Genomic DNA, 25,495 nt, shown 5'->3' on the forward strand with positions numbered 1-25,495 from the left:
GGAACGCGCTGCAGCCGCCCCCCCCCGCCCCGCAGCCCCCAAAAACAAAGACTGCGGAGGCGGAAAGCTCTGTCTAGTATTTTTATTAGATTTCGTTTCCAATATGCCTGTATTGGAAGATTAGGAGACAAAAAAGGCACAAACTCACATTGAAAGAAACAACGAGATCATCTAACCCATTTCTACGAAGTGTGTGTTGCCAAAGGAAAGAGCACAATGAACCGATCAGAACGTGGCGGGGAGGCCCAGCGGGGATGAAACCCAGAGGGGTGCAGCGTAGGGGGGCAACGGGCACCGCCGGCGCACCGCCCAGACCCAGACTGCAGCGGGGTTCCTGCCCCAGCCCGACCCCACGCAGCACGGATCGGGGCACAGCACAACCACGGCCCCAAAGCAGAGCAGCAGCCCAGTGAAACACCTCGGGGACACGGCGGGTATGGGGGGCGGGGGGGGGCGTCCAAAACCCATCACAGATACAGATACCCACAGATACCTTCGCTCTGCTCGCCCGTGGGACCCAAGCATGGGGAGTGGAAGGTCCTTACAGGATTCATCCGTCCCCGGGCTGAGGGATGCTTGCACTTGGGATTGAATTGGAAGGAAAAAAGCAAAAGGGGAGGAGTGTGACAGGAAGAGTCGGGATGGGGTTTCTGCATTTTTTTCCCCAGTTTTGCCACTAATCAGGAAAGCTTTGTGTAAAAGCTCTTACGATAAAATCAGAGGATCAAAAAAGGATTGCAGGGTGGAATGTTACAATCTGCTTCCGCGGCGATTAGTGGCATCAGATGGAAAGCCTCTTGGGTAACACAACTTTCAAGAACAAGCGTGCTGTGTGTTCTCAGGTTGTCCTCAAGTGCAAGAATCCCTCAGCACAGAACTGACACACGTGAACAACGTCAGCGCAGGAATTCTTGGTTAAAAATATTTTAAGCTGAAGAAACTTTAAAGCGGGGCCTGCAGTCCTGCAATACGTCTGGAACAGCTATAGGAGATGTCATGAAACATCCTGGTCCCAAATAGCCTTACGGATTAAAATGTACTATCTTCATCTATTTTACAATAAATTTCAGTTCTGCCTGGTGACACTGCTAAAAATCCCTCACCCCTCCCCACCCCGCAAAGCCATGTGAGGTCACTGAGAAGAGCCTGCCAGAGTTACTGGTACAATTCAGAGCTTATTGCACTTAGACATGAGTAAGGCAAAATAACAAACTAAAAATAAAGGGATAAACTGCCCCCAGAAACCAGAAGCCATCCTCTCCCTCCTGAGCATGCACCGTCTCCCCTCGCACCAAATCCAGGCCGGATCCTGGCACATCCCTGCTCAGCACAGCCCTGGGTCACTGCGGGAGCTCCTGCTTGCAGGGACACGAAGGGCTGAAGGAGCTGGATGTAGCACAGAGTGCCAAACAGACTTCTGAAGGGTGGCGGTACAGCTGTGTCTGTTTGGCATTCTGTACTCCCTGTCAGTGCCGCCAAATACAGAAGTGGAAGATAAAGCTACTCTTGGGAATAAATAAAACCAAATATTGGGCCTTACGCATAAGCAAGGAAATTCATGTTTTCTCATATGTATTTAATAAAGCAGCATTTCTTTGATTCTGTTCTGCTTATTTGATTGTCTAAAGCTGATATCAACATACAGATAGTTACAGTAAGTATTTGAGTTCACTGAATACCCAGAGCTCTTCACATCAGTTAGCAGTATCCTTTGCAACTCATAACAACTGACAGATAACTTGGAAAACAACTGCAGGTCTCTCCTAAGTTGCTTTTCTACAGCATGAAGGGAGATGCTTTAGTCTGTCCTGCAATGGGAAGAGTATTATTGCTGAGCAGAACCACTGATCCAGGCACCTGAATGCATTCAGATACCACAACTTTACTTGTACATCAGCTTTTTGCTACATTTCAATTTGTCCAGGGAGAATCACGCTGTTATTAGTCAAAATAATTTAAGCTTTTTAAGTTACAAGAAATCTTAAGTAAAGAACGAACCAGGAAGTTGCAACATATCAAGCAACTTTCTGTAATTATTCTGTAAGACTGACACACACAGCTGAAGGACAACATAGCTACAGGGCCAGAGAGACCACGTATCACTACATTGAAGCTCAACAGTCACCTGCTGAAGGCCCTAGCATGGAGATGCTGAGCACAGCTTCTAATCAGTCTTGAATTCTTGTGTGCTGTGACAGAACAAAGTAATGCCGTGCAGAAGCCACATATCATGATAGATTCATCGCAGACCAAGAATTATATCTGGCTACTTCTGATTATGTATTCAGAACACATGCCATTAAATTTGCTACCCTGGGAGCAAGGGTTAGAGGGTATCATTTTATGGAATAGTTTTGCACTCTAAAATGCTGACAGTTTCCCTCTCCGAACAGACATTCAAAGAATGGTGAAGGGCTGGGCAGGAACAAAGGTGGCAGTTTATCCCAGTTGGAAAAAAAAAAATAATAATTAAAAAAAAATAATAAATCTAAGTCACCACATCACAAGACTATTTTAGCTAAAAATGTCACTTGGAAATCAAACAGGGCCACGTGGAAATTGGTCTGAACACAATGAAAAAAAGGAGGGAGGAGTCATAAATACAGCGATCTCTAAGTCACACGTCTCCAAGGAGCTACCTCCTTCATATACGTGCTAACATTGGAGTGCTTAGTACCAGACGGTCTATTTGCTCACAATATTAAAGGGCATCTAGAATTAGCTATGGGAGATTTAAAATCGCCTGCCGATTGGATATAGAAAGGCTTGATCCAGAGATGGTCCATCAGTCAAAGAGTGTGGATTCCCCAGGCCTTCCTGATGACTGTCTTGCAAACTGGAGTAAAGAGACAACAGGAAAACATTTTAGAGCTACTTTGGAAGTCAAGTTTTCCACATGAAGAGGGAGAAGGAACCGTCAGAAAGCAAATGTGAGACACTGTCACCACTGTCACCAGCTCTGTGCCCTAGCAGAATAAGGTTCAACATTCACAGCACTGTTTATGAGTTATAACCCAGCTTGATGCTTACAATATTGATCAGCAATTTGGCCAGCAAATACAAATTCAGGTATGCTCTCCAGTGTAACATTCTTGTCTCTCCCAGGTTAGCATTCTCATAATGGAATATATGAACAAATCAGTAAAAGCAATTAAAACTGTCATTGCTGCTGCCTCCCCTGTGACACGCGAGTGGTTGCCCTAAGCCTTGGTCCATTTCTAAGCATTATTAAGAAGCAATGCCAGATACATACATTCTAAACGTATTTACAAGGGATTTGCAGTTCCTAAGTGCATTCCAAGTATTTGCAGGCATAACTTATGCTTCAAGTCATGGAAATATGTGTATTACAGAAATAAGAACATCAATAACATCTAAAGAATATTCCAGAACATTTTTCTTACGCTTTTCACCCAAGTATTTCTTTAGAACATTCCTTTCGAATAATTCTGAATGAAAACAAAGAGTTTTGTCAGACTCTCAATACCTACAGTGCACAAGGAAGAAGTCACGTTAGTCATCTGCAGCTGTCATTCCTTTCACTGGATCTTTTTCTCTCATCTGAAAGAGGAAAAAAATATTCAAGTATTCATTCTCACATGATGCAATCTCTAAATTTATTGGTGTGGAACAAGTTAAGCACTCCTACTTTACGTAAGGCTATTAATATCATAGCATCACAAAACAGTTTTTGTGATTATGCACATCCAGGAACCGTTTTTGGTTAATTTCTGCTAGGGATCCAGAACCACCATGCAAAGGGAAGTATGAATGTGAACTGACAATGAAATACCCTGAGGTGTGAAGGAAGGGAATGGGGCAATGCAGGACACAAATCACGGACCCAATGTACTCATTAAAATCAAATTTGTGTTTCTCGTAGTAAGGAACCAGTGATACACCCCCACCACCTGCTTAGAATACTTAGAGCTAAAATGCTTTTAGTGAACTTGTTTTTGGAAACCAGGACAAACACGTCCATTCAGATTTAGGCAAGCGCTGAAAGAAAGTATTAAAGTGATAAATAAATCATTGACACTCATACCCTCATTACCTGTGGGTCACTGTGTTTATTGGCTCAACAACAAGTTGAGAAGTCCCTAATGATTAGAAGGAGATGCCAGCATAACTGAGTCATAGCCAATCATTCAAACCACAAGAAGCATGACCTAAATAACAGGAGGACAATACACACTGTGCTATGACAATGCAGCAGTCTTTCCTCTGTACTGGATAGAAACAGTTCCTCACACAACCCACACGTGCCCTGCTTTTCCACTGACCTCATCCAGCTGTCTCTTGGTCTCCTCCTCCATCCTACGGATGTCCTCCATAGTCAGATCAACCCACTTATCAAGCCAGCAAAAGAGCTGCCGATGGAAGTTTGTGAAGAGACGCTTTTCTTGCTGCAAAAGGAGGAGGAATAACACACACAAGCAAGCTTATTCATAGGGCAATTAATATGGATCTACCTAGATCTTAACTTTCAGAGATGCATACACTAAAGAACCAGCTCCCTAACCTACCTTTCTACATAGCCACCAAAACTGGAGACTGGTGCTAGCTCAGTTTTATTTGTTTTAAATAGAATATCTAGAGCCTTGAATCCCTGATAGAAATGCACTTTTTTTTTTTTTCCAAGCCTAGGCAGCAGCCTACACAGTGCCTTGAAAAAATTACTGAATGCTTCACTAGTTTCCTTTGATTTGATGGCATTGTTTTGACTGAATAAAGCACTCTAGGCTTGGTTTAGTCAGAACAAGATAGTTGGCCTGAAGGAACATAAAAAAATGGAAACAGAATAGAAGTAATTCTTGACTTGCTAAAAACTAGAGGTTAGCAAGTATAAAGGGTTGGCAAGCACCTACCTTGCTTTTCTGTTTTGCAGTGGCCCCCCTCCCCCCATAAAAAATGTTTTCCCCAGTTGAAACCCTTTCAGCAGAAGTAACTAAAGTGCACAAGCTGCTCCAAGTTAGGAGCAATTAATTGGCATTTTACAGGAGAGAAATTAGGCAGGACCACTGCTAGACAAGGGTATATAATGGCTCTTGGAAAGCTCTCACTGGGGAAGGACACTTCAGTTTTAGCAATTGTGGTTTCACATTTGATAAATTGATCAAAACCAACTCAACTACTTTGAAACGGATTGAAGAACGCTTTGTTCAGGGCTTTTGTCACTGATACTTGAAGTCCTGCAGCAGTGTGGTCATTCCCCTTTAGCATTCCCTTTAGGTTATGGCATGGAGTCCTGCCTTTGCAGAAGCAGTACTGTAGTTTATCAATTGGTATTGATATTAATTGGTATTAATTATCAAGGAGTCGCTAGGATCTGAAGTCAGAGGCATTTCATGAATACAGATAACCACACCCTCCAATTCCAGGGTCTAGCATTCTAGCTGCAGTTCACGGCTTACGAGCCCTTCCACAGTAAATGCTCTCTTCAGGATACTAATTAGTCATATTTTAAGTTAATGAAGCTTCTAACCATCTGCTTATTTTTTAAACACAGATTCTTCAAGCAGCAGAATGGTAACGGAAAAAGATGTTGAGAGCTCTATGACTTGCCAGAAAAAACCACAGCTGATTAAGGTCAGATAACTGAAGATGTAACCATTTCACAACAAAGTCTTGCCTGTGAGCAAAGCAGTTCAATAAACAATTCACATAATTATCAACTAACCTTACCTGTGGATTAGCAACAAATTTAATCCAACTGATTGCAGTATATCAAGCAAAGCCTTGACTATACTGCTGAGGTGACATGCAGATTTCAAGCTAGTATCTCCTGGTAGACTGCACTACAAGAACAAGCTGAGGTGCTAAAGCAGATGGGAGATGAAACACTTAATTTCCACACCTCTCTTCAGCACAAAGCTCACTTACCTTCTGTATAAAGTTCTCAATCTTATTTTGTAGACCCCACCACTTGAACTTGACTGTTACCAATTTGTAAGCACACATGTATGGACAATCTGACTGTTTCCCCAGCTCCTTCTGCAAAGATACAAAGACAGTCATTCAGGACTCAGGTCAAATGTTTCTAGGAAAGCAGCTCCTTCAGTCATAACCTACAATTCCTCACAATCATCTTGCAACCTTACACCTTTTCTCTGTCTTTTTTTTGACTGTCTTTTCTCAAGCAATTTTGTCACGTCTTTGCTCATCCCTTTTGCAGTGTACCTAGGAGCATGATGAAAATAAACCCTAGTTACCTCTACAGGTGGACTTCCCTCCATTTTGAGAAGAGATCATTACTTCCTCTCCTTTGTCCACTAATTTTTTTCTCTATTCAATTTATGACTTACAAATCCTCACCATTATGATGTGGCTACTTCATTTCCTTAAAAGTCTTTTGACAATGTCCCTATCTAAAACTTTTTGGGATCCTATACAGATTGCATCAGCTGGGTCGTCCACACAATCATGAAGCCTTAAAAAAAAAACTCCACAGGGTTGGTAAGGCAAACTTTCCTACTTTCTCTTACAGAAGCTATATACATTCTTCCCAAGTAGATCATATCAATCCCAACTTCTCTGCTTGCATACTACAGATCAGGCTTGCACACCTGTAGCTCCTCAGATCCCATCTGAAATCCCTTTTAAATACTGGTATCATATTTGCCCAAATAGAGTTTCCAGATTACAGGAATTTAAGAGAAAGGTTAAACATTGCTGCTCATAACTCAGCTATTTCATCCTTGAATTCTCTTGGGCGAACTCTTGGGCTGAAGAGCAGACAGCTTTGGCAATTTCTCAGAACTTATTCTATATTTGTACCAAACTTTTCCATTTCCTTTAACTTCAGAACAGATTATCAGCCGAGAGCATTTCATTCTGTGCAAGTGAAATCAAACACACGACAAACACATCTGTGGCCCTAAGCCCCAGTATGGACACAAGCAAACTGATACTGTTCCTGAAGTCATGCGCAACATACCTTCCAGTTGGGACCCAGAGGTCCACGTCCAGTCTTGACAGATTTAAATTTTGCTGGATCTTCCTCTGCCTTGTAATCCTATTGGACAGACACACGAGATTAAACAAACTGCCCTGCTTTTATCTAGCTGCCCGCAGTCACACAGGATGTATTTTTCAGGTGGGCAAAGATTAACTTCTAGCTGCTTTCTCAAGAGCTATTGTTTTCAGACTTTAACATTAGGTCAGGCACTCTTCAAGGAAACACAATCAAACCAATATGACCTTTGTAAGAACTCCTTTGTAGTAACACCAGCAGAAGATGAGCAAACTCACAGGATAGGTTTCCTGTAACTGCTTTTCTTTGAAAGCTAAATACAACTGCTGCAAGATATAGTTATGAGCTCTGGAGCTGTAGTGTCTAGTATTTTTCACAGCACCACGAGTATGATGAACCTGTATTGCACACTAGGTAACAAGCACAGTTAATCTCACAACCACTACCAAAAAGAAAGAGGCATTAGTTCTGCCTCCTACTGCAGAGCAAATGTTTTGCAGCATTCCCTTCACCCACATTGGATTAAGACCGAGGCGTGTATCTGAATCCTACCTCCATTTCAACTGAAATGAAAACAAACTCAAAGCATCATCTGTTTACTGCAAGAAGTGACAAACCAGTAGCATCTTCTTCAAGATTCTTCTGCTTCAAGTAAACTCTTGTTTGCTCTCTGACAGCACTGATTTCAGAGCAGTTTGTATTTGCAGATATACCTTAATAACAGCCTAATCTACTGGAAATCAGATGCTACTTGTGTGCTACCAATTCATCTTTATTAGAAAGAAAAACTAAAAATACTGGATCTGCTTTAACACCCAGAGGCAACTTTGTGAGCAGGTAAATGAGCCATATTTGAACTGCATTCAGAAATACTAATTAGGGAAACCTCAAATAGCATTCCATGTTTACACATGGTGGTTGTTTGGTTTTTTTGTTTGTTTGTTTGTTTTTCTCCAGGAGAGTACAGAAACATCCCTTAGCTTATTATAGTATCCATAGCCATTGTTTGAATGAAGTATTAGCTATATAATTTCAAGACACCAGTGTGAAGCCACAGGTCAGTTTCAAAAATGAGATGGTTTAAACAAGATGCTGCATAGGAAAGGCAGTGCTGTTTTTTCTTGTTCAAGCACTGTAATCAGCTGCAGAGCTGTAAAGCTACACATAATACACTGTTACATGTACTATAAGGCCAAGCAACAGATTTTACAGACAATCTGCGCAATGCTTTCAAAACAGCTCTGCTTCTAGCTTGCTTTAACATGTTTAAGGAATGTATTTCCTTCTCTTTCCTTTTTCTTATTTGTCCTGTAACCTGCAACCACTCCAGGAACAAAGTTGATACATTATCCCTCTTTTAGCACAAGGCCTCCCACACCAGGGAGCTCTTACCCACCTACCATACCTTGGGAAGTACTTGAGATCGATCAGCAATATCTATGTAAATAGCTTCTACATTCTTCCATACATCTGGCTCCAGTGTATGAACCTACAGTCAAAGCACGAGACTGACGTCATCGATTCAGCGACAGAACATTCCCATTCTGAGGCAATAAAAACCACATGGAGAAGCAGACATCGACTGCTCCCCTTTCACGTACACAGAGAGCAGAGAGGAAGCAAAGGTGTTCACACAGAACAAGAGTTTGGGGACAGTTTAGCACATAAGTAGGAGTCTCTCCTTTGCTAGTGCAACATGACCTTGCAACCCAGAAGCACTGCAAATAGTTCCATGCAGCAAGCTTCTAATCTAGCAAGGAAAGCAGCACTGTGATATTAGACATGAATAAAATGCATGATACAAGTACTTACATTTTCTTGCGTTCCAAGATCTGATTTATGCCAGGTTTCAATTTTGATCAGGAAGTCATCCTTCATATATTCATTCTGACATCAAAATAAAGCTTCTTGTTATCTTTGCATATATAACTTGTCTTCTTATTAGCTATGTAAGCAGCAGGAAAGTCAACTCAACATGTTAAAACTTGACTGGAGTTTGACTTAGGGAACATCAGATTTAGCTGTAAACACATCTTGTTTTTAGAAAAGTTGTTGATCAACAAATAACACAAGATCAAATAAACCTCAAGTTGTTCAATGACAAAAAAAAAAAAAAGCTAAAGATCCATTGTTTTAGTGAAATGCTTTGAGTTTTCCACCTGCGTACTAAAAGCTTTTATTTAAAGGGGAATTTCTGCCACCCTAAATACAACTTAGAAGGGGCAACATTAGCTAGACAGAAATTGTCTTTTTAAGTAGAGTATTGCTCTAGCATTGAGTATATATTTGAATGCAATTCTTGAATATTAAACTGATGTGTTGAGAGCTTTTCACACTGGGAAAGGAAGGGAAAAGAAGCACAGCTCTCCCAAGTAAGCAAAAAACTTTCCATTTCTCATTATCACTGTGAGCAGAAAAGGACTTCCAAAAGTAACCCTACCCTTCCTTAAGGGATTAGAAATAAAAAGAGGCCTCTGAAACACTCAGCATGTAAAAAGGAAATATCAAATTCAGACATAATGCCACAAGCTAGCTCTTCTTTTTTAAACAGTTTATTTGGGCAATGGTAAATTCCCATGTGTAAAGTTGAGATTTGTTGTTGTAAAGAAGGATCTCTGTCCACTGTTATGAAGAGTTTGTGGATGTGCCACAGTTGGGAAGGGGGGGGGGGAGGAGGTCTAACCTACGTGATTGTACAATAAAAGCTAAAATGCCCTTCGCTCAAGCTAAAGAGCTTCTACTCAGAATGCCTCATTTCAGACATTACACATGCTTCCACAAATCATCAGTAAAAACAATACTTACTGTAATAACTGGTCCAAGAAATCAACACATGAAAAGAAAGAGATACAGTACTTTAGTGAAAAAAAAAAAAACAAAAAAAAAACATGCAACAACCATTACCCTCCTCCCACTATCAGCAAAACAGGGACACTTCAGCTTCCCAGCTTCAGCTTGAGCAGCAGACACTATGGAAGTGAAAAAACAACCCTAGAAGTACAAATAAATAAATAAATAAGATAGTAAACTTCACCCCCTTCTCCTCTGGAAATTCTCAGACTTGGAGACACCCAGAGGAGCAGCAATTAATTATGTACTGCCACTTCTGTTTTCTGGAGTACAGCCAGCTGGATGAGAAGATGGAATAAGTTTGTTCAGCTGACGGCATTTTACCAATCCTTTCTCAGCTTGCAGATAAGAAACCTCTTGGAGTTCTGAAGCGAACACACGTTGGATTTCAGGCCAGTGCAGACCTCATCACACCTGCATGCAGTAACCAGACCCTCTGCATCTCTACTGCTTGTGGTAACTGAACTCCCTGGATAGTAAGGCTCAATTATTCAACACAGAATAGCAATTAAAGATCCTGTAACAGTCAGCATCTGTCCTACCTGAGCCATCAGAGTACGTTAACAATTCAGCTCTAAGAATGCTTGAAGCTGGTGCTGAACTTTGGTGGTTTGTTCTGAAGTTTGACATGACGACTTCACTAAGAAGTAACTTTGTTGTAAACACATTGCTTGAATTTATGACTTTGCAACCCGACATGCTGCAGACAGTACCTTATCAGCTGTCACACACATCCAACTCTCCGAATTGCCTATGCTTGGGCCTCGGGCTGCTTTAAAACCCTAGCCCTTTGAAAGGTTTTTTTTTTAACAGAAGGCTGATTATTTGGGTTGATATGTTGGGGTGGTGAAAGAGGATAAGCAAACAGAGTTGAAGCTCATTTTTAAAAGGCTGAATTTCATCTTAAAGAACACTACACTCTCTCCTGCTCGTCCTCATGAAACACTGAACAAACCAGCAATAACAAGCCAGAGTCTTCCCACCTTCCCATGACAATCTGCTTTTCCATGGCTATGCAACATAATTAGCAGCTGCTTGAAAAGAGATTTGTTTTCCTTCCTAATTTCTCCTCTATAGGGAAGATTTCTCATTTGTACAGTGAACAAATGAATCTCTTCAGAAATAGCCATTAGAACTTAGATGTTCAAATTGCTATGAGACTGAACCTGAGGTGTCACAGCAATAGTGCCTACACATCTCAGCTTCAGTTATAACTGTTGGGTTTCTTGACATTTGACCACAGAAAACTCATGCTGACACCCAAAAGAGCGGAACACATCAAATTGCTTTTCTAAAAGTATTTAAATGACACTAATATCTAAGTGAGACTGCAGGAAAGAACCAAAAACACTGTTTCTCCTTGGCACCAGCCCTCTGTTATAACTATCGGGCATTCCTCACCTCATTTTTACTGCAGTAAATGTATACAGCAACAATCTCATGTTACATTTGCTCAAAGGACTTTGAAGGCTTCTATTCAAAGTACTTGAAAACAACTCACTACAGTGCAAACACCATGCAGAACTGCAGAAAGTTACAAGACAGGCATTTCAGTTCCCTCAATCTGCAACACTTCTTTGAGAACGTTATATAATAATGCATATTAAAGTAGTAACAGCTTTCCTGAGGATATAGCAAAAAATGTAAGGGTGACCAACTTGTACATTTAAAAAATAATACTGTGATGCACTATTAATAAAAAGTACTGTTTTATTCAAACTTAAAAGGCTGCATGCAATGGCTAGTGTGCAAGTAAGCAGTGTTCCAGAGTATAGGACACTAACATTACCTTGGTGCAGGAGGACACAGGAAGAAGTACCACTAAGTCCTACACTGTCAAACCAGGTTTAGTTCTTCATGCACCCCGGCTCTTAAGCTTCAAATTCCACTGAGAGGACTGAAAGCCACGCTAGTTGCTGTAAGCCAGCACAACACTTTGTGCTGCACAAAGATTCAGACAAGGCCATCACCACTAACCTACTAGTGTACAGCACAAATACCTGGATGTACAATGACAATGCAAAAGGCAGCCCACACCACACACGTGGTGGTTTCTTCCCTCCTGCCCAATACTAGCAAGTGAAGGTTTCAGCAACATTTCTGAGCTTTTCTTGATTCATGTCATGCTGGCAGATACTCTAAACAGATTTTTCAGCCTCCGCATAAAAACTGCCTTCTGTTCCAACCCCCACATCAATACACTTTCTATCTCATATTATATGGGTGTTTATTACAGTTAAGGGTTTCTTATTTATTCATTTGTTACACCGTTATTTCTAGCATACCAAAACCTAAAATTCTGTTGACTGTGATAGGAAGTCTTGAATATGACTTTGGTATTGCATTTCTTCCACTTAAGCAGAATTTTAGCAGTGTACACTGTAACTGAACTTCATATTTGAAACATCCATTCCACCATCACTGCTGTAGGTAAATTCCAGTACTAAAGTAATACTAACCTTCCCCACCACAAAGCTTTTTCTTTCTTTTAAAACAGTTTATTTCAAATTCTCATAAGTAAGCAGCTGAAAAAATATATATTTCTATACTGAGGTTCAAGAACAGTTGGAATTTTTAAGTTTATGGCTCCCATTGCAATTGCATCTCTGCCAAATAGCAGAAAATGTATCCCTCAAAGATACAATCGTAAGTTTGGAGACAGTCAAAGTTCCAACTCCCACAGCAGCAATAGTCTGAAAAACAGTAGTGGTCAAAGATTGCAGCTGACAACTTCAGTGAGTAAATAAAGCATCCCAGCACTTTGCACAGCCTCAAGAGCCTCAACCCGGAGTTACAATGTGCACTTGCTGGGTGATCTTTGGATATGTGTCAAGGTCCCACCCTAAAAGCAACTGTAGCATTACCTGCTCATCCTTCACTAATCTTAGATCCCACGAAAATACCAACCACATGACATCAAGCTGCACTAAAGAGACAATCAAAGTCTTCCCTGTTTCTTCCTCATGTCCTTTCTTTTTTTCCTCTTTTTTTTTTTTCCTCTTTTTTCCACCAGACTATGCTGTGTTTGAGTTACAGAAGAGCTCCTTATACACCCATTACACTAGTGTTGCACAGTAGCTTCTTTGGTAGGAATGGTAGGAATGACACCCCTTTCTTGGTCTGCTCTTTTCCAGTCCTGAAGTGACTGTACACACACCGTCATTCATTGGCAGCACAGCAGACATGGAGCTGTCTTTCAACTCTGCAGCCCTGTATTTGGCTTTTCCTGACCACAGAAGGGGTGTAAAGTATAGAACTCTAAAATCTGAAACAGTTTCCCTACTGACTGCCTCCTTCCCTCTTCCTTCCTACCCACCCAAAACCAAGTAACCAAAAAAAGACCCAAAAGCCAGTAATCCACAGACCTTCCCCACACACTCACCAGTTCTGCAGTAGGGATAGGCATTCCATGCTTTTTCATGTATATTCAGAGCTCCTTCAGGGGCCAGCATTCTCACAAATGTTGGCACTTTGCTGCAAAATTTGGAAACAGGAAGAAAAGCTTTGATGAGAACTACATGTAGTAGGAGCTCTGGCCCAGACACTCTTGAGATGTGCAGAACATCACCTGAACTACAGATCCTAGAGACTCATATACTGGTAGAACTGGTGGGGTTCTCCTCAGCCCCAGTGCTATGATTTCTAGAGACTGATGGCTAGGTTAATCTAAACCTTATTTACATAAGAAAGGACAGAAAAAAAAGTATAGACTGAACACAGGTTGACATCTAGGAGGCATTTGATCTTTTGTCAAATAGAAGTATCAGAATACTGGGTACCAGAATTCCACCTGCTTTAAAAAACATTTTCTTGGGAACAACAGACACAACTGCCTACAGCAGCAGGTGGGTGCTCCAGTGATGCTCACTTCCAGCTGTACCGTGTGCCAGCTGTTGTTATGCTCTACCTTACTTCCATGCCCTTCAGCCCTTATACAATCTATAGTTTACACAGTTGCTGCAATCCCATCCCATCTTCCTCCACTTCCTTTTGCCTTTTAATCCTGCTTGCCTCTGGGAATGTTTCACATACCTCTGTAAGTGGTAGATCTTGTGTGTGTACTGCCCACGCTCTCCATCTCTCTCATAGGGTTCATTCACCAGGACCTCTACTCCTTCACCTCCACCAGTTTCATTTTTACTGGCTTCTGCCACAGAATACAGCTGTCCCACTTGATACTAAAGAAGTTAGAGATGTTATTGTGGTTGCTATAATACAGCAGAAGTAATAATAATCTTACTAGAAGTCAAGGATAAATTCATTTTCTTGGCAGAAGGCAGGGAAAAGAACATCCACCTGTGTGCCCAGATAAGCATCTCATTTAATTTCATGTTAACATAAAAAACCTGAGTGGCAGTAAGGAGAAAAGCACTGCTGATAAGAGAGCTACCTTTAACCCTTAAATCTCAAACTCAGAGCCAACACAAATTTAGGAAAATATAAAATGGATGAAAGGAGACATCAGCGATACAGTAGCATACATTCTTCTCTTCCCCATGCTTTGGCACACAGGTGTCCCAGTTCTTCAAGTCAAATGGAGAATAATACACAGACAGTCCTAAACTAATAAACACACTAATTTATCCCAAAGAATTCCATATGAATATTTTTTGACAAAATGGAGTGTATGAGGAAAGGTAGGAAAGAACTGAAGACAGAAGGCAACAGGTACTTATAGCATCTCATTTAAGTCCTCTAAGATACAAATGTTAGATGTGCACAGTTTCAGAGACCAGAAGAATTAAAGATGAGGATCCTGCAGGTGCAATTCAAAACAAGTTAGCAGCTTGAAATCAAGAGGTGCTTTGCACCAGAAGGTTTTCCAGTAAAATGCTGCTACTTGTTAAAGCTGAATATAGTGAAATTACTCTTCTTAGCCCTCATAATGTACCATTGTGCTTAGACCTCTCTTGTCAAAATTGACCCTAAATCACATCAGATCATTTGTATTCATTGAATATCCATTTCCCTTCTGAGTCTAGCTCAAACTCAGTTCTGTCAGGGCTTCCAGAATAATGCATTTTCTTTCTTCTCAGTTGTCTTGATCCAAACCCAAATGATATCCTCTTTCAATTAGTAAACTCATTCTGAAAACTTTATTAAATGAAATAACTGAATCAAGTAGTGACCCGATTATTTTTCCTACTAACTTTGTTTAGGGTGGGGTTTTGGTTTGGTTTCCCCTCTGTGCCACACTCCCTATTAGTCAGGAGCATTATGCCACTAACAGGGAAAGAACACCATTTCAGCACACAGTAAAATTCTTACCTTTAAGATCATCTTTTAGTCACTTACAGACACTCTCTTGGCTGTATTAATTCTCAGAAATCACTCACACTACTTCCTGCTATACAATCTCTTTCAGAAGAAGCATCCACATGTTTCAGAGGGAAGAGCAGAAGAAAATCGAGAATGTGTAGAAGAGAGAACATTCTCTTAACTGCAGAAGATGCAAAGACCAATATGCTCTTGCCTCTGGCTAAAGAGGATGCAGAGCTCATGGTGAGAAGAAGGAAATTCATGCAGAGCTTTTTGAAGAAAAGTTAGGTGAGCAGACAAGCTCTGAGAATAAAGTTAAAGCAAAAGATTGAAGGGAAGTGCTCAAAACAAAAACAGTTTTCAGAACAGAAAGCGACCAAAACAACTGTTACCAATGGCAGTACAGGGAGGCTGCGTGAAAGGGTAAACCACAGAGAGAGACATCAGAAGTGCAGGGATAAAAAGAAAACAATAATCTGAAAACTTTACCACAAAGCAATGGAATGCTGTTTAGGCCTTCTCCAATCTCCCTAGAACAAGGCTGTGCACAAAGAATCAGGAATGGCACTTAACACTATACATGGAAACTCAAGCTGGAAAAGTGGAATACTACTCAGAGCTGACAACCCAGAAATGCATCACTAGGCTGACACATCCTCAGGAAGAAGGAAGATCCCTTCAGTGATTAAGTTTTATTGTCAGAGGATCTAAAATAAGAACAGAATCCAAGTTCTACAGCATTTTGTACCATCTAGTGCTAACAAAGACTGCATTTCCAATAAAATGCTTACGCCTATTGGGAGAGTAGAGATATGCCAAAGGTATAACGTTAGATATCCTGGCCTCAGCTAATCTGGAGCAGAGCAAAAAGCATACTGGAAGGACTTAAACAAGTGCTCTATGCAGTCTCAGACTCACCACAGAAGCATATTAGGAAATCAAACAGATAGTCAGCCTATCAAGAGAAAGAAAAAAGAAGAAAAAGCATCCATCCAACAGAAGTAGTCTATAGCAAAAGCAATCTACAGACTGCTGCTTCCTAGCTCAGAGCAACAGCTCTGCTGTATCTCTCCAGAAGGTCCAGGCCCAGGCTGTACAAGCACCCCTCACTTGGCTGAACAGTTCTTGCACTGACACCAGCAGATTGGGTTTCAGTCTGGATTTTGGATTGCAGTGTAACTCTCTGCCTTCTGACATTTCATACACTACACTGCTTTCCTCATGACTCCCTGCAGATGACCCACAGAGAACAGAACACTCACCTTCCTCCAGAAGAGCAAAACATGAGAGTTGTGAAATCTTAGAAGTAAGTTGACTTAGTAGGGTAAAAGCCACACACACACTCATGCAGAGGAGAATATGAGTTTGGCAACTACAGCACTAGAGGAACAGGCTGCTTTGCAGCAAGTCTCAGGACAGGTCTGCAGAGGCACAAACTAATTCCTCTTAGTAACAGTTTCTCATTCATTCCTTCTCCCCCTTAAATACATGGGTCAAAGTTCAGACTCTAAGAGGATAAGCCCTTTGGTTTGGCATCTTCAACATTTAATCTTCACTGTTATTTCTGATCCTTTAATCGCATTGATAGAAGAGGAAAAGGCCCAGATAAAAGTGTCCCAATGAACATCTGCTTGTGAAAATTAACAGAAAAATGGATTCTGGCTCCACGAAGAACAGAGCATCAGACAGACGTATCCTTTCAGCCCTGAAACATCTCTCCTGCAGGAAGTCACCTCCCTCAATGTGTGTCACAACACCTCTTATAGAGCAGACAGCATATCTTCTTCACACCACATTTCATCCAGAAGGCTTGATCTCAATGCAGCCATCTTCAAGAACAGTTACTTTCCTGAAAGCAGCTTTGAAAACAATTAATAAATAAGAGTCTTTTGTGTTTGGCAAGCTCTTTCCCATGTGAGAGGAACAAAGAGGCAGCCCAGAATGTGTATACACAGCTCTAATCCATACCAGCATTTCCAAGTGGCAGCTGGCGAGACACCCACACAGCAGCTCAAGACCATGCTCTCAAAGTTGGCACTGTGCAACAGTGTTGGTCAGAGAACAGAAGAGTATAGGTAAAGACCTAAGATACAACAAGATATTTAACTGTTTTTTGCTCCTTGTAGTGCAAGAATGTATGAAATAACACAGGAGAGCAGCTTGCAGCCTGTGCTCATGCAGGACCAAATTTTGGCAGAGTTTCCTAGCAGAAGACAGTTTGCTATGGTTTAACTCCTACATCCCAGCCTTCAAGTTTTAGTCATCACCAGGGACTCTCTTGCACTGTTTTATCCCCATCTTAGCAGTTACACAGCTAACTATTTTCCACTGAGCTCTAAATTTATTAAGTTAACACCTCTCCACTATCTTCCTGATCACTGGTTTCCTCTTGAATTCCTTACTATCAGTTAAGCTCCATTTGTTGGGGTGAAAGGACTGAACAGAGAATCCCTGGCATATCACAGAACAACACAGAAGACTGCCTCAGCCCTATTACAATGCCTTAAAGACACAACTGTTTTCATCCTCTACATTATGCATGGGCACCATACTTCCAGCAACAATTTGCATGCTGAAGGAGTGAACTTCTCAGACGCTCAAGCAAAAATTCCTCCTATTGCATCTCCTAGAGACAGAGATGTTTAATGAGGAACTGCACAGTGAAGAGCTATGACAAGTCTCCAGAGCCCTATTCAGAGTTTTGCAAGCAAGGAAATTCTTGAAAGCAATAAAGTTGTATCATCTGTTTTGTAGTACAGACAACAGCGCAGTGACCAAGTGATGCACAGATGTATCAGCATCTCTCTGCACAGGAAGGAGGATGAAAATACAGAGACCCAAAGCAGTAGTCATTCTTTCAGTCAATATGGAAATAAACTTTCTTCTTAAGCATGCCTTTAAGACTACCATATGATGCAAGTGCATGTGCAAAGCTAAGTGAATGTAAGAACTTTCTGCTTAGGGAACTGTTTCCTGATACCTAGCCTACAGATCACATGAGAACCATCAGATCTTGGAAAGGGAACACAGTAACAATATATGAGCTTGGGGAAAAACAGCATTTAGTAAGTTGGTGGATTTTCCACATCCCAGCATACTAAGGTGTTCTCTCTAAAATTCTTATTTCTTCTCTTTTAACAGTATTTGCACTGCATTTTACAGACTTTTCACTGTGTTACTAAACTCTCTGGAACATCTTCGATCCAAAGGAATGACCTCAGAGCATCCTCTGAGAAGGAGGCTGTAAGAGAGCAACACAATTACTTACTGCCTGAAACCCCAGTTTCCACAGAAGCAGCCTGAACACAAGGCTGAAAACATGCCTGACACTGAACAGCCAGCAAGGGAGGGAAAAGAGCATAGCGAGGGACTCGCTTTAACTGGATGAAGTTTAATCCCAGTATCAGAGAACTCGGAAAAATCCTGTGCTGGGTTCCATCCAATCTAACCCCCTCAAAGAAACAATCTGTATACTGATGCAATAACTTGCTCATTACACAGCTTGATACCTAGAGGCATATCACTACGAGGCAGAGCTCCTGCTAAGGGCTTCCATTTGTTGAGCTCTGCAGTACCTCACCATTTAGACACAGCTTTCTCAGACACTTCCTCTGCCACTTGCAAGTTTGCATCCCTTGTTTACCTGCTGAAGTTTGTGTTAGTCCATCTTTGGTCAAGGACTTCCTCACACAAGCAGCATTCAGGCACAGCAGAGGATCTAAATATACCTACCTAATACTTCAGTAAAGCTTCTGTTAGAATTGCTTGAAAAGGAATCATGCAGAAAACATATAAGCTAAAAGTAAGGAGTACCTAAAAGACAGGCATCTGGTATGTCCCAGTCCTGCACCATGATAGCATGCAGACATAAAATCACTTTGGTGACAAGCCTAGGTTGCCATCGACATGTGATGCCTGGTCAGAGCAGACTGAGCCATAGGAATATGAAACTTGGCTGAGATGTTGGTTTTTTTACTAAGCAGTCTCACAGTTGCTGAAATACACTGCACCAATTTCTGAAGTGTGCTCTGTCAAAACAGTACGGAACTGACAAACGAGTATGCTTAAAACAGTGCTGCCGTGATCCAGCTTACCACTCTCTGTACCATACCCAGGGAAAAGACAAACAAGAATGCTGTTATTGCAGCTCTTCCTAAGAGTTAGAGCAAGCCCTTCATATACAGTCAGATACCCTGCAAGAGTAGTGCTCAATGTAGAAGAGGAAACGGAAGCTGCAACTCCCAGAGAAAAGAGCAGAGAATCAGCTAGAGGTTCTGCACAGCTATTCCATGGCTAGCTTGGCAATCAAAATCACTGTCTGCATTATAAATGACATTTCTCCTTTCAATTAGAACTTTACATAAAGAATAAGAAAGCTTTCCTTCTGCAAGATCTAGAGAAGAGTTTTTAAAAGTGCTATGACGTGGAGATACAATCTTTCTTTTGCTATACCGCCCTCACAGAACAGAAGAATTGATTTCAATTCACAGGCAAAGAGCAACAAAAGAGTTCCAGGAAAACAAAGACCAAAGTGTAGTTTAAATTTGTATTAAAGCTTTCTCTTCATGTTAAAGAAAAAGAACAATTGCATTAATCGAAAGGAAACCACTTCAGAACAGTCTGACAAGTCGAGATTTATCATCATATCCGAATGTACTTCATACCTCAGCCTTAAGAATTGATGTTATTTGCTCAAAACACAGTGAGTGAATTAAGATCATACAGAAGTCCTGAATTCGGCTGTATCTGTTCCATGCATTTTCCAGCTTTTGTTCAAACTGCTTTGATCACAAGTTTATTTACAGTCCTAAAGAAAGGAAGCAACAAGAAAAGGACTTACCTCCTCCACAGACACAGGCAGGATAACACGGCTGAAAGAGAATACAGAAACAGAAAGTTAACAAATACAGCTGCAAAATGTAGAGGGCACATTTCTCACAGCAACAACCATACAGCTCTCCTCTCCCCACATTACTGCAGTGTCCACCTAGCACCAGCACCCCTAGCACTTACTCTTTACTTTCAAGACTATTTATGTAACAGCCTCAAAGAAAATCAATGACATGATATAGTGCAACTGCAATCCTACACTACAACTAGCAGTAATATCTTACTACCCTGCAAGTCCATGCAGAATCAAAATAGTTGCATGTTCCTTCTCACGACATCCTTTCAGTAGTCACGTCTCATTCCTCTTCAAGTTGCTGAAGAGTGTTGCTAAGTGCTTCAAGAGTTTTGTACAGATTTGTCTTAGTTACAAGTCATGGCAGGATTTGTTTATATGTCCTGCCCTGTAGGAAGGAACACCAAATAGAGAAGTACATGGAAGGCTTAGTGCTGACTGCAATAGAAGGCGCCGCCATTTCTATATATGAGTCATTGTGGTTTCCTGAATGCCTCTTTGAATCAACTGACTGAGTTCTGGCTGGTTTTGCTCTGTAGACCACTGTGATTTCTTGAAAATACAACAATAAATCCAAACTCAAAGCTGACAGATGCATGAACTTTAAGGCACTTTTGTAAGAAGTATTTTTTTTTCCTCTGAAATCAGATTTGAGTTCAACTTCTGCTCTCAGCAAGGATGATGTTGAAACAGGGAACCAGAGCAAGGCACAGATATGAAACAGCCACAGTTACTGTGAGTAGAAGAAATCTCATTTCCTCCTGAATTACCCTCACAGAAATTAGGATATATTGGGATTAGAATAAAAGTCCATTATATTAATAACTGTTTTATATTTTTTTAAACACAACCGGTGAAAATTGAACATTTCTCCTACACTAAAGGAATGTCACCAGCAAGATGCCACAAAAGAATCTGCAAGAGGGGCAAAAGTTGAGAGATTTTGCAAGATTTCTTATGGCAACAACACTTTATGCTGGCTGCACAGAACTGTAGGAAGAGCTACTGAGAACTGCAGGTGAAGTTCAGCATCAATAGAAGCTGAATAATACATTACAGGCATTCGTTTCCCCCAACACATGGGGTAACAAGCCCCACATAAACCATCACCAACATTTATCTTGGTGCTGCTATGAGAAAGCATCTGAAACTATCAGTCCGGAGGTGGTTTAAAAACTAGATGAAACATGAGCAATTGAAGCACACTACATACACAAAAAATAAATGACAGTTATGCCACTGTAATCTCCCATGCATCAGCACCTTGAATCCTGTATATAGTTCTGGTCACCTCATCTCAAAGAAGTACAGAACAAATGAAGGGGGACAAAAAAAGATGATGTGAGATGGGGAAAAAGCTTCCGTATGACAACAGAGCAGTTGCACGAGGCCCTTCATCTTAGGAGAAAGGACAGTCAGAGGGTTAAAATAAGGTAGAGGGTTATAGAGACATGAATTGTGCTGGAAAGTGAATGGAGAAGGAATGACCGTGTCTTACAACAGGAACCCAGGTCAGAATAAAAATCATTAGGTAACAGATTTTTAACCGATCAAGCGTACTTTGTCACATTATGCGTATTAAGCTATGCGATCCCTTGCCAAACACAAGAAGCAATTGTAAAATGGCATTTGAACAGTTCATGGAAGTTCATATGCCACTTCCTGGAAGGATACACTGAAGAATGATCTCTCCACTCAGTATTTATATGTTGTTTCCTAAAAATATCTGCTAGAAGGCAAGATGGAAGAGAACCAAAGGTATATTCAGTATGGTATTCCTTACATAAGGGAGAAGTTAAAAAAGGGAAAATGGCTTGTCACAGGTAGCCCATGCCACCAAACATGGCATTGGTTAATTGGGGGATTAAAAGAAGAGGGATAGGATAAGCAAAGGTGAAAAAGCAAGGAGCAAAGAAGAAAAAGTGACGTTGGAATGGATTTCAAACATTGCCTTTTGAAGACGTGGCATAAAAAGATTGACGTAAGGTCATGAAATTTTCTGTAAGAAATTGAAAAGCAATATTATCTTATAGCTTGATGTTCACCGATGGAGAAACAGAAACACAAAGAAGTTAAGTAGATTGCGGGATGACCAACATTTATAGGTTGTCAAGTGATAAAGGAGGAGGAGGGAGAAGTACCCTATAGGATCCAAAGAAAAAGCCTCCCAGGAGTAACAAGAGGAAAAGTCTCCTAAGTTTGGGGCAGAGATGGATCAAATGATAAGAAATGATTACGATGCGGTTACCTGCCACATCAAGGGCAGGAAAATGAAGAACACTGAAGATGCCCCCTAAATTAAAATATGCCTCAACTGACAGCAAAGGGAAGTACAGCTGCAGAGGAGGTCAGTGTTATTATCGTCACTTCGCAGGAAAGGGAAGCAAGTCTCCATGCTCAGATTCTCCTCAAGGTCTTTGATGCAGTTTAAATCCAAACAGGGAGAGTATGCAAGCATGCAAGACCTCAGCCAGCATTTACGAACCTTGCAAGCAAGCAGACAAACAACCATAAAGCTTATCTGGAACACGGCTAGGTATACATGAAAGGATAAGCCTGAAAGACTATTAGGGCATCAAACGAAAACTTTAAAGCTACCACTGCATAACCATCAGTAAAAGAAGCTGCACAGAAAAGACAGATGATGCAGACCGACAATAAAAGACGTGACACCACTTTTTGTTATATTGCCCTATATCCACAATGTCTCCCCAAATACCTCTGGAGCACACAGTAACACCCATTTGATTTAGTAGGGAGGGGTCACAGTGATGGAGGAATGATCTGCTCGGATGACATGTAGCTGCAGCTCACTTATATTTTTATCACTTATGCTGGGTAGGCAGTGAGGTACCTGTACGTACCAGCAATAGGGAACGGCTTTGAGTATCCAGGTCATGCCAACACAAGTAGTTTCCACATGTCTTGAACAATTCTTACCCAGAATATAAGATACAGTCAAAAAACACCTCTGACAGCATGCAAAATGGGCAACTTTTTACATACAATGTCATGGAAAACTAACAAACACCAGCACCAACAGTGACAACTCAGAACACAGAACTGTTGGAGTTGGTTGGGCATCCCAAGCAGTGAGGAATAAACGCACATATATTTCAGCACAATTCAACCTTGAGTGTCCTTAGAGCCACATACATCTTAAAGACACAAAGAACGGAAGGGGGAAAAAGAACAGGACAATACAGCTCAGAAGGTTTGGTGACCCTACTGGAAAAAAAAAAAAAAGAAAAGAAAGAAAAAGAAATGGGAGCCTGTAAGAATAAACACATTTAGTAATTCCTGTCTTTTAACCTTCAGTCATAACGTTTACTCTTCACATTTGATTTCTGGAAGAAGCAGAATGAAAGACCAGCAGGTATTTTGATCTGGTGGTGTAAACGATAATTCCAAGTAAAAATGACTTTTGGAAGTCATCCTCATCAAAATTAACTTCTCATACGCTCAGAAGTCTGAACATTTAAAGTACATATGTTCCATCCTCACCAGATGCCCTGTAGGCAGCACAGCTCACTGGCAAGTGAGCTTTACCGCAGTACAGGACGAGAAATTGAAACTCTAAGCAGAAGCATGAAAACAGATATATGGACTTGAACAGAAATAAACCAGACAGGTACTCTTAAAGGGAAAGTACCTTTACCAACTAAATTTATAGGAAAATGTCAACAAAATAGATGTTGGAGAAGACATTACTTCTCACGCATCTGAAACTGGGTGCTCAGCTGTGCTTCTGCCTGCTTGCACTACAGAAGGTAACACTGCCTCTGTGTTACACAGACCAGTCCTTGAATTCTACACCCCTATTGTTGGATAAAAATAGCAAGGGTTTAAAGATTAGTGAAAAAATAAATAAAAAGAAAAAAAGTTAGTCAAGCTTTAAGACAACTATAAGAATCAGCACAACGTTCAATACAGTCCTCGTATTTAGATCCAGACCAGGTCCATGATCTGACAAAGCTGCTCTAAGGAAGACACTGTCATGTAGGTAAGTATATCTAAGAGAAGGACTGAAAGCTCACTTTATCATTAGGATCACAGCTATATTCCATAAGGAAAAGGGTGGAGGAGGAAGGGGGGAGGGAGGGAAGATGTGCAGCTGCTGGCACAGCCTGAAGACACCCAGCCAAAGTGCATCGGTCCAAGGGAGCGCACCACGTCGGCATGCATAAAGGCGCTGAACAAAAGACTTCGGGAGCAGCAGTGTGACTAATAGCCGTACACCGCTGGGACGGATCCACCGGGCTGCCTTCTACCTCTCCTTTCCCACCGCGAGGCAGAAAACTGCAGCAGCCTCGGGGAACTGCAAGGTGAGGGCTGCACACCAAATGTTCCGGTGAGACGCCGGGTCTCAGCTTGAGTTGTCTCAGCTGGAGTTTCCAGTTAGCAGTTATGCTTCCAAAGGAGAGGAGGGGGATAAAAACCGACGGGGGGGGGGGGGGGGGGGATCGCCAGCACCGCAGCATCCCATTGAAACGCTGTACCCATCCCCAGCGCTGACATACAGCTCCAAAGGCCGCGGGGAACACCCGCACCGCCGGTGGTGTTCCCGGGGGGGTCACCGCGATCCGGCCCCCCCCCCGGTGCAGAGCCGCAGCGGTGTCCAAGCGGAGGGCGCCCCCCACTCCGAGCCGCCCTCAGCCCGCCGTGACCTTCACTCCCGCCGCCCCCGGCGGCGCCGCGGCCCTCACGCAGCGCCCCCCCCCCCTCCTCACCCCACACCTCAACCCGCAGTGCGGGGCCGGGCCGCCCCCGCGCCTCCTCACAGCGCCAGGCCCGGGGGGGTGACCGGAGGACAAGCGAGGGGGCGAAGAGAAGGGAAAAGGAGTCGGGGAAAGAGGGCTGCCCGCAACACTCACTATTCCTTGATGAGCACCATGGCGGCGCCTCCCGCCCGGGACGGCCCCGCTGAAGGTGACAGGCGCCTCCCGGCCGCTCCGCTGGACCGCGCCGCACCGGGACGGAGGGGGGGGGGGGGGGGGGGGAGGGGGGCAGGGCGGCGGGAGCAGGGGCGGGGCGTTTCTGCGGCAACCGCTGCGTCACGGCGCCACGCAGGCGTGCTTACGTCAGCAGCGTGCGCGCTTGGCGGGAGGCGCTGTTTGTGTGTGTGTGTGTGTGTGTGTGTGTGTGTGTGTGGCGGAGGGAGGGGTTGGCGGGAGTGAGGCGTTCGCGCTCTCCGTGCTTCCCTCAGCGCTTCCCGCCTGGGCCCCTCAGCACCAAACCCGCTCCTCGGAGCCAATCGCTAAAAACACCCTTCTTTTTTGGGGGGGGCAACAAACGACGCTTGTGTTAGCGCAGAAAGCTGCGGCCCCAACGTCTTTCTGCTGGAAACGGGGCTCTGCGGTGGCAGCAGGTGACGGCGTTTGCAGCTCCTCACTGATCCTCAGCGCTGCCTCAGAGCAGCGTCAGTGTGAGCCGTACTCGGTATTAAGGGTGACCTCAAATTCCGAAAGGCACTTACAAAAGGCTTTTTTTTGTCTCCGTGTGTGACCTGT

General features: G+C 42.4%; 1 protein-coding gene across 1 annotated transcript; it reads right to left on the bottom strand.

Annotated features, from left to right (window-relative positions):
* Positions 1-67: 67 nt before the first annotated feature.
* Positions 68-24,957, bottom strand: PITPNA (phosphatidylinositol transfer protein alpha). The gene is made up of 12 exons (XM_015296033.4): positions 24,860-24,957; positions 19,923-19,953; positions 13,856-14,001; positions 13,206-13,297; positions 9,779-9,786; positions 8,786-8,860; positions 8,379-8,462; positions 6,938-7,015; positions 5,884-5,994; positions 4,284-4,406; positions 3,492-3,561; positions 68-2,836 (listed from the first exon to the last, which is right to left on the bottom strand). The coding sequence occupies exons 1-11, from the start codon at positions 24,877-24,879 to the stop codon at positions 3,514-3,516; spliced, it is 816 nt and encodes a 271-aa protein (XP_015151519.2). The 5' UTR covers positions 24,880-24,957; the 3' UTR covers positions 68-2,836; positions 3,492-3,513.
* Positions 24,958-25,495: the final 538 nt, after the last annotated feature.

This window comes from Gallus gallus, chromosome 19 (assembly GCF_016699485.2).
Source record: "Gallus gallus isolate bGalGal1 chromosome 19, bGalGal1.mat.broiler.GRCg7b, whole genome shotgun sequence".
In the NCBI taxonomy this organism is placed as follows: Eukaryota; Metazoa; Chordata; class Aves; order Galliformes; family Phasianidae; genus Gallus; species Gallus gallus.

Coding starts and splice junctions, on each gene's coding strand:
- PITPNA (XM_015296033.4), bottom strand. CDS start 24,879: ATGGTGCTCATCAAGGAATA. Junction 19,954..24,859: donor ATGGTGCTCATCAAGGAATA/GTGAGTGTTGCG, acceptor ATTCTCTTTCAG/CCGTGTTATCCTGCCTGTGT. Junction 14,002..19,922: donor TGCCTGTGTCTGTGGAGGAG/GTAAGTCCTTTT, acceptor TAACTTCTTTAG/TATCAAGTGGGACAGCTGTA.